Source organism: Cupressus sempervirens, chromosome 5 (assembly GCF_028749045.1).
Source record: "Cupressus sempervirens isolate cs-2001-9-10 chromosome 5, ASM2874904v1, whole genome shotgun sequence".
Classification (NCBI taxonomy): Eukaryota; Viridiplantae; Streptophyta; class Pinopsida; order Cupressales; family Cupressaceae; genus Cupressus; species Cupressus sempervirens.
Window position 1 is genome coordinate 59,823,539 of NC_143122.1, and position 10,048 is coordinate 59,833,586.

The following is a 10,048-nucleotide window of genomic DNA, read 5'->3' on the forward strand; positions in this document are numbered from 1 at the left end:
TAGTTTTAGGACCAAAGAAAGATTACTCGTGTTTATGATAAATTAGAAATTTGTCTTTTGTCTTCTCTAAAAATATGCCTCTTATTTAATGAGATTACATCAAATTTTATTTTAATGTATATTTTTTCAAGGAACAATTTTGCAGTTGTAGATTAGTTGTCTATGTTTAGATTCACCCTCCTTGTGAAGTTTAGCTCTGTTACTCACGTAGTGCACTTTGTGTTTCATATCTTCCTTGATATTCAAAAACTATTGACATTGATGTAGGAGCATCCTTGGTTGGCTAGCAATTTTGCAGGATGGTGTGGTTTGACTTTGGAGTTGGAGGACTCATAAAAGAAGGAGGAGGTGCTTAGTTGTCAAAGGTACTTAACATGCACTGGGAGCTCAATGATGCTTGGTTGCAGTGTTAACCGAGTAGCTTGATCATTGAAGGGACTTGGTCACCAAAGGAGGAACTTGACATATACTAGGGAGCTCAGCTAGTTTGGTTGTTGTGTTGACTGAGTGGTTCGATCAATGAAGGGGCTTAATTACACTTGAGGATTTGCTTATGCTCGATGGTGGTTTCTGACACTCGGTCATGTCTTGGTTTTCTAAGTTGCCCAAGTTGTTAGTGAGCTGAACTTTTGGCATTTAATTTGGGTTGTAGGTATTTAATGAGTGTTGCAACCGACTTGTGGCTTATGCATTTATTTAATGTAAGGGTTATTCTAACTTGTAATGGGCTAGGCTGACCTGTGGCTTAGTTGGGTATAAGTAGGGGTACCTTGTGGAGTCTTAAGTCATAATCATCTAGCTTGGAGAAGAGGATATGGCAGAGGAGTGAACTTTGAAGAGCTAGTAGTTGAGGCTTGGGAAACAAGGAGATTGCTTGGTGGGCATACGAGAACAATTTAGATCTTCCTTGGAGGTTTCTACAAGAGTGTGGATCTAGACTAGCTAGTGTTTGGGTTGGATCTTGAGGGATCTTGCAGAATTGCTTTTGTAATTTGCTATTGTATTTGGCCATAATCGGGAAGGCCTTACAACCCAACACATTGCATGTAAACAATTATTTTATGAATAAAGCATTGTGAATTGGTATCAGATCTTGCATTGTTGTTTTGTTTCCGTTGTGTGATTATTTGTTGGGGGTTGGGACATCTCCTTTAAGGATTCTCCCACCTTGCATTGCGTTAGACATTTTGTAAATACTCTGATTGGGTAACCATTGTATTACTATGTACGATACATTTTGCTTACTAAACCTATAGAAATGTTTATGAATGATAAAATAAACTATTTAGTCATGTATATATTCTTATGGCATCTTGTACATCTAAATTCCTTTTATTGCAAGAAAGTAAATACTTATGCTCCTTGGCATGAGAGACAATTGACAAATTCTAGATTATTAGAATGAATTCATTGTAAGTCTTTTAAAAAGAAGGGCATGCAAATACATTGCACATATTTTTATGCAATTAGCCTTAGGTAGGAAGGGTATCGATTGAAGTTGACCAAAATTTATAAATTTAGGTGTCATGACAACTCTCACAAAAAAAATCATTATATAATATAAAAGAAGTAAAATAAACTTGAATAATTACATATAAAAATATAAATATACATAAATATAATAAATTTATAAATAAAATAAATACATGTATACTATGCCGCCATGAATATAATATAAAATAATATAATTTACAAATAAATAAATAAATAAATAAATAACTATATATATATATATATATATATATATATATATATATATATATATATAAAACTATTCTCTAGAAATAATGATTATATAAAAAATTGAATATATAATTAGACTTTTAAAAAAAGGCACAGAATGAATAAATCTACAAAATGAACCTAAATCTAATGAATGAATATATGTGCAAAATAAACATAAACCTAAATATAAAATAGTAGGATTCTCCAAATCAGTATTACATATATACAATTTGTTTTTTATATATGTATTTGTAAGGAGACCCTTTGCCTGCAGTTCCTACTATGATGTTCATTATTGTAATATGGGATGTTCATAAATCAGGCTGACTTAAAATAAATAACTGCTAACAATTTATTTTTTAAGTAGGTTGACAGTCCAATTTAAATAAAAACTTGAAAGTTTCAAACAAACGGAAGCCAACTTATTACTATTTAATTTAGATAATATTATAACAATATATGCATGCATTAACACCACCTAATAGCCTAGAAGATATCAAACTGTAAAATCTCTAGGTTCACTATTGCCAAAGGAATCTGTAAATTGTTTAGAATTGTAAATGTTTATGCAAAAAAGGTTCTCCTTAAAACCTTCTTTGGGACTTCCTTATCCAATTAAAGTTAAAATAACTACAATGGAGTTGATAGCATTGAATTGATAAGCCCAAGGCACATGGACTTCACATCTCATATGCTTTGAAGCCTACTCCCACGCCCATTATTTAATTCTGCATCACCAGGTTTTATGGAACCTGCCTACTTATCCAGCTTTAAATGACAACAAGTCAATGAATGAAAGAAAAACAAGGGGAAGGAAGGTTCCGTAAAAGTGTTTTTAAGTACATGACAGTTCACTAGAGACCTGCTGCATTCATTAACACATGACAGGAGAGCTTGACTCATCAACGATCTTGAGCGGTTGACATACACTAGCATTCATTCATTGTTAACTACTTAAATTCAGCTTCAGAGATGAAGATTTATCTTGCGGTTTTTTGATATGAAGTTCACTTAACCGTGCAGTGATTGTGGTAGGTTTGCAAAGTGAATTTTAGGCATTAGTACAAGAGGCAGGAAAAGAGTTCTGATTGGTTAATGCGAGCCACAACACTAAAAGTAGGTGATCTTGGTAAATGTAGATCTTTGACGTGTGGATTTGAATTTAGAGGATTTGGGCATAGATGAAATTAGATGATTACAGGAGATGTTCTAACATTTATGATGTAAATTAGGGCAATTTGTATATGTGAAGTGTATACCTGTAGAACTTTAGGAGGACTATGAGTATGTACCATGCTTGCTTATGTGTTGAGATCTAACAGTGATCTAACATGTATCAGTCACCTAAGGAATCATACAAAAACATTGACAAATTTTGACTTATGGGTTAGGAGATGTAGGTGTGCAAAGTTAGCTTGGACGGCTATTGGTCTCTTCCCCTATATGGAAAAGGAGAAGCTATACGTTTTTGCATTGATAGATTTTGAACTTCTTGAATGAATGAATGAAAGATTTTAATAATGTTGATGAGGTCAAACAATCTATTGGACCATCGGATAACCAACTATATTGCTAAATTGAGAAGTTCAAACTAATAGATCGCCCACACAACACCTATTTGATTTTGGCTTGGACTTTAGATTATGAAACATGATATTGATTGCAGCTTTTATCTTTTAATAATGCCCACAACCAGCCACATTGCTAAACATAGAAGCCCAAACAAGTAGACTGCCCACACAGCACCTCCTTGATGTGGCCTAGGGCTTTATTCTTTGGAACATGGTATTGATTGTAGTATTGAATTCTTGTTGGCAGAAGGGCTGGTATACATACAATTAAAGAATAAGATGGTAGTAAATTTGTTAATGTGAACCCAAAATTGGAGTGAGTAGGTGGTGGTAGCTTGAAGGTTGACGGTTGCATCCTAGTTCATCATAATTAGAGTGATCCACTCAGGGGAATGAAAGGACAGAAGCTAGGTGGATGAGGTAACCTACAGAATTTAATAATAATAATCTGAGTGAAGAATAGAAGAGGAAAATAAATATGGTGCATTGTAATTTGTCCAAAGTTGGTGTTGCTTTCTGCTTTCTATGTCAATTCTATGTCGAGAATTTTTTCATCAAAGATTCCGAGTCCCTGAATGTTTATAGTGTAAGAATTTCTATTGTAGTGTGAAGAGAACAATTCATTGGTTTTGGGGTGTTTTCATGCAGAAAGCGTACTAGATGGTGCAATAAAGAAGTGTAATGAAGGATCTGATTGCCTATTATTGCATTCAGTGTCCATTCTCTACTCTCCTTCAATTTCGAGGCGTGGAGTAATTGTTCATGAATTCAAAACAGTGTCTTCTTAATAGTATTTACAGGCCTCGGGGATTGTATTTGAGACATGGAAGAGGAGGATTCCAGGGAAAGTTGGCCAAAGTAATATCCATTCATTGTTGCTATTATGGAGGTAGCCTTCATTAGAGCAGCACCCACAAAGAGATCATGTGCTTGGAAGGTCTCACTTCTCATTTTGGTATTTGTTGCATTGTTTGTTGTTGATGGAAAGGAAGGATCCGCTGAGCTCAATATTAATTCATCTGGGACGAGGAGATATAACTTTACTCACCCATGGTCAAGGAGAAGCAGGAAACTGTCTATGATTCAGAAGCATTTGAGAAAAATAAACAAACCTGCCATCAAAAGCATACAGGTGAAGTGCTTAAGTTATTCAAACAGTTTTGTTCAGCCAAATTTGAACTTTTTCCTCTGTTGAAAGGCACTGATAACTAATATTGTGATGGTTAAATTTATCAATCAATTTCATCTATAACAGAGTCCAGATGGAGATATCATAGACTGCATTCGCCTTCACAAACAACCCGCATTTGATCACCCACTGCTTAAGGACCATAAGATCAAGGTAAGAAAAGATCATATTAACATAGACTAAATATTATGAATGACTTTGTATTACAAACTGAATGAAATATGTTCAGTCAGAAATCGTTTAATTCTATGCAGGATCTGCCAGAGAGGCCTTCTAGGTTTCCTGGAAGGGTCAATGGAACAAGTTTTAGTAGTATACACACTGCCCAGACATGGCACCTCAGTGGATATTGTCCAGAAGGAACAATTCCGGTTAGAAGAACAACTGAGGAAGATCTGATGAGAGCTGAATCACCTCAGAAATATGGAAGAAAATCACACGTGTCTAAGAAATTTTCTCAAAAGCCTGATATTATCAGTGGAAATGGGCATGAGGTACTTTCCCAAAAGTTTTTCCATGATTAAGCTTTGAGTTTTTACTGATAACCATTAATAAGTCAACTACTTGGATTCTCAATTTCCTCGAAAGGTTTTTTCAGTTTTCCTAAGCAGTTGAGCTCAATCAAAACCTTCTTGCGTGATCCATGTTTAAAGAAGTCCATTAGAGCTGCTGTTTAGACCTGATATGAAATAGTGATACATATTCATGAAAGTCCAATGAATTTCTCCTTGTTAATTCTTGGTAATTAGTAATTAGAAAAGCTGGGCAAATATTATAGGGCACATAAGTTTTGACTTTGAGATTGCTTAGGATTAAGTGTTTCCGAATTCTCTATTTGTCTCCAGCCACATTTTGACATGCTGCCCCTCACACCTCACAGTCATAAAGACCCACTGGCATGACTACCAAACCAAGGAGACTCTCTTTGGTTTTCCAGTCTCATGATTCCGCCATCCTGCATCTATTCTGAAATAGCAATGAAGTTTTGCAACCCCCTTAATCGTTTTCTATCAATCAAACTGCTAATTTTTTTGGTTAAGATCTATATTAGAAGATTGAAAACAGAAAGGAATATGGAAATTGCTAAGTGCTGCGATCGTTTGATCCTTTAGACTGCTTTGGTCTAGTGGATGTCATTCATTCATACTGCTTTGATTAAACTATATTGGCTATGGGTTTCTTTGGTCTAACTGTTTTGGTGATTGCAGCATGCAATAGCCTATGTCCAAGGAGAAGAATACTATGGGGCAAAGGCCACTATAAATGTGTGGTCGCCAAAGATTGAAACTATGAGCGAGTTCAGCTTATCTCAGATTTGGGTTCTCTCTGGATCATTTGATGGTTGGGATCTCAACAGCATTGAAGCGGGTTGGCAGGTAGTGTTTTTTTCATTTCATTCTTCAGCTCCACCCGATTAAGGAATTCACTATTCATATGTGCAAGTTAATATGTGAGAGAGCTCACAATGTGATTGTTCTAGTCAGGTCAGCCCCGAACTGTATGGTGACAGCAGGCCCAGATTATTCACTTATTGGACGGTGGGTATTATAAGTTAGCTTAAATTTGTTATCTTTATGAAATGTCTTGGGTGTTTCGAGTCACACATGTTTACATATTAATGGTTTTCGGTATGGGAATAACATGTCGCAGACTGATTCATACAAGGAAACTGGATGCTACAATCTTTTATGTTCTGGCTTTGTGCAAACCAACAACAAGATTGCAATTGGTGCCGCCATATCACCTGTTTCGAAATTCTCTGGCACTCAGTATGATATCACAATGCTCATCTGGAAGGTGAGCAATATTTGCCAAAGAATGGGCATGCGATGTTTCGCGTTTTTCATTTTCTCATGAATACGTCAACAGTTATAAGAAAAGAAGAAAAGCTCGTAAGGCCATGGTTATATTTCAACATCATAGTATTTGTATGTACATCTGGAGGCACAAATTTGATTTAGAGATCTATATGCTTAGTCCTTGAGCTATTAGTTGTGATTACCGTGGATATGATGAGATGTCTTAGAGATTTTTAAAGAAATATAGTGAGTGTATTGGCTTTTTTTCCTTTGGTTTGATGCAAAACATGAACTGTGTCCGTTGTATAGTTTAAGCAGTCAACACAGAAAATAGGCTTCTTCCCCATGAACTGCTAGACTCATTTTCCAATCTCAAACTGGATTTTACTGATCAAATTTCCATGCCATAGGCTACCCAAGTCAAAAGAGTTTATGTCAATGTTAAGAGAATAAATTAACATTTCATTAAGGAGTGTCTAGCAGTCAGTTTGATAAAGACTTAAAAGGCGAGCAATTTGAATGAGCTTTTTCGAGGAGGCAAGACTTAACAAAATGTTAAAAGAGTTTATGTCAATGTTAACAGAATAAATTGAGTAACATTTCATTAAGGAGTGTGTAGCAGTCAGTTTGATAAAGACTTAAAAGGCGAGCAATTTGAATGAGCTTTTTCGAGGCAAGACTTAACAAAATGTTAAGTTTCTTATTCAAGATAATTAACAGAAAATCAAGATTAATAAGAGAAAATCAACATGAAAAATAATTTGAAAACAGATTAATTTGGTCTCTTAATCTCTTAGACAACTAGATCTCACCAATGTCATTAAATTTTTTCCCTTTGTTCATTCATTAAACTAACAAGTGTACCTTGCTTCTACTTAGAATAATAATTTTCCATTTACAGACTTGGGTAATAGACTTCAGTTTTGATACAGCTAAACTTAGATTGAAACACAAATCTATGGAAATTATCTACCTCTCTACCTAATCTTCAATGACAACTATGCCTCAAAAAAACCTTTTTTCGTAATGAGTTATATCTCATACCCACTTTCACTTTGACACATCAGTATTATCCACAAAGCATGTTGGGAGGTTGGTGCCTCTGTAGGTAAAGGTACTGGTTAACATAAATCAATGGATTTGTGACATGCTTAATTATTTCTCATATTTTTTTTTTCAACTGTTGTGACATTCATTGACAGCTCAAACTTTCAATATAACAACAATAGTGATTCCAAGAAAACATGACATTTTTGAATCATACTAATATATAGACTACACTTCTAAGTTCCATCTCCTATTGAATCTTATTCCTGTATGTAAAATATTCTGTTCCTATATTTAAAAAAGCTCGTATATCAAGCTTAGCTTTTTGTTTCTAATATGAAACTCTTGGCAGGATCCTAAACAAGGGAATTGGTGGATGGAGTTTGCGGACAGCACATTGGTGGGGTATTGGCCTTCTGAACTTTTCAGTCATCTTGCAGACCATGCAAGCATGGTGGAATGGGGGGGTGAGGTGGTCAATTCAGAGCCAGGAGGAAAGCATACCTCCACTCAAATGGGAAGTGGTCATTTTGCAGATGAAGGATTTGGTAGAGCAAGTTACTTTCGGAATATAGAGCTTGTGGATGCTGATAACAGCTTGAGACCTGTTGACGCCATGTCAACTTTAGCAGAGCACACCAACTGTTACAACATTCACAGTACCTATAATAGTGATTGGGGTAACCATTTCTATTTTGGTGGACCAGGGGGCAACTCAGGGTGCCCTTAGTAAACAACATCCACTCTATTATTTCATATCTCATATTTTCTCTTCTCCTTGAAGATGATTGACATGGTTCAATATAATGGCTTCAATACCTTGTACTAAGTTTATGCATCAAAAGCTTCCACAACTAGGTAGTCCACTAATTGGTTTATCTTTGTCAGGGCCAAGTCTGTACGCTATTATCTCTCACTTATATTGTCACTTATATTGTACCATGCCATTCTCGCATAGGAAATTTCACTTTGTCCTCTTCTATGAGCAATATCAATTTCTTCATGTACTAAGATATGAAAAATTATAACTTACAGAAGTTTATTTTGCATAATTCTTGCTGCTGCTTTTTTTCCCCACTGTTGTATGTCATAGGTAAATGGTTCCATGTATTTTGTTTGTTATTTGGAAAGAGGAAAGCCTAATCTACAGTTCTAACTTTTTCTATTGAATCAATAGAAAGATAAGAAAGATAATAATATAATAATAAAGGATGGTTCAAGAAATGCCAAATAAAATATTGTCTATCATAGAAGAGATTACTAATAAAATTTATCTTTATAAATGTTGAAAGGTGTTCAAATCTACGCCAGGGTGGCTTGGCACTTGACAAACTTTTGCTCTCTGATTCATTTTTTTTACATCAGTGATAATATATAATCAAAATCAAAAGATCTATAAAAATCTTAATTGTTTAACATGTAATTACGACGAACAAAATTGTAAATATCATTTTTTAATGATGTGTGTTTAAAATAATTATAAATGCAATTTGAGTTAGGAGGATAAGGTAGGTGGATAGTCTATTTCTGTTCTAAGTACAAATATTACTTGACTAGGATTCATAATAGAAGTTAGTAAGATCTAATTTGATAACAAAATATGTAAGATTCAAAAAGATCACAGAGAATATCTAGCATAGTTTTTCTTTTTTGTTTGTTATTGAACTATGTTGAAAGAATGTATGTTTCTGGATTCTAATTGTCTTGATTTTATTTGCATCAATGTTTCAGATCATACTCAATGATCTATCATCAATTATCTTCATACAGCTATCTTACATCTTGATGGTGGATCATTGAGTATGATATGAAATGTTGATGCAAATAAAATCAACATAGTCAAATTCAGAAACATACATTCTGATTGCTAGGGACTTGTAATCTAATGCTTTCTGTCAAAGAAAATGAATTACACAGAAAGCAAATAATAGTCTAAATAAGGGGTTTGTAAAAGATGAATAAGATCAAGTATAATTGAACTAGTACCAATAGTTAGAACATTTGTTGCTTTATTGTTCAATATTTTTAATAAAATTGTATCAGTAGTTGTGATGTTCAAGTTATTTAGTGTTGACAATGAGTAACCATAATTGAATGAAATGCATTCCTCAAATCTTAAAGACAACAAATCATTTGATGCCATTGCATCAATGCACCAATGAAACATGGTTTAGCACAACTAGTTGTCAAATATTTATGAGCCCTTTTAAACATCTCAACAAAAAACATTGTTATGTGGTATCATATTTAATGACATGGTCCTGAAAATTCACTATGAAGGGACTTCCCAAGTAAGCTGCTGTAAAGTTCTCAACTACTGAATACTTTCCCCTAGATGACAATCAAACTTGGTATAGGTATTTTGTCTAGTGAAATTGCGGATTTTGAGAAGCTCTAAGGTAAGGTGCTCAATTACCTTTCCTTTGGATGACACTTAGACTTGATAGAGGTATTTTCTCTATTGAAATTTTGGATTTTGAGAAGCTCTAAGATAAGGTGCTCAATTGTTGAATTCTTTCCCCCAGATGACAGTTGGACTTGATGGAGGTATTTTGTCTATTTAATTTTTACATTTCAAGAAGCTTGAGGATAAGGTGCTCGACTGCTGAATCCTTTCCCCTAGATGACAATCAGACTTAATACACGTACTTTGTCTATTAAAATTTTAAATTTTGAGAAGCTCCAAGATAAGATGCTCAACTACTAAATCTTTTCTC

General features: G+C 34.4%; 1 protein-coding gene across 1 annotated transcript; it reads left to right on the forward strand.

Annotated features, from left to right (window-relative positions):
• The first annotated feature begins 3,765 nt into the window (after positions 1 to 3,765).
• On the forward strand, positions 3,766 to 8,368 carry LOC149554541 (protein neprosin-like). Its single transcript, XM_089833483.1, has 7 exons — positions 3,766 to 4,428; positions 4,552 to 4,638; positions 4,740 to 4,979; positions 5,694 to 5,861; positions 5,970 to 6,023; positions 6,136 to 6,282; positions 7,684 to 8,368. The coding sequence occupies exons 1-7, from the start codon at positions 4,180 to 4,182 to the stop codon at positions 8,059 to 8,061; spliced, it is 1,323 nt and encodes a 440-aa protein (XP_089689609.1). The 5' UTR covers positions 3,766 to 4,179; the 3' UTR covers positions 8,062 to 8,368.
• Positions 8,369 to 10,048: the final 1,680 nt, after the last annotated feature.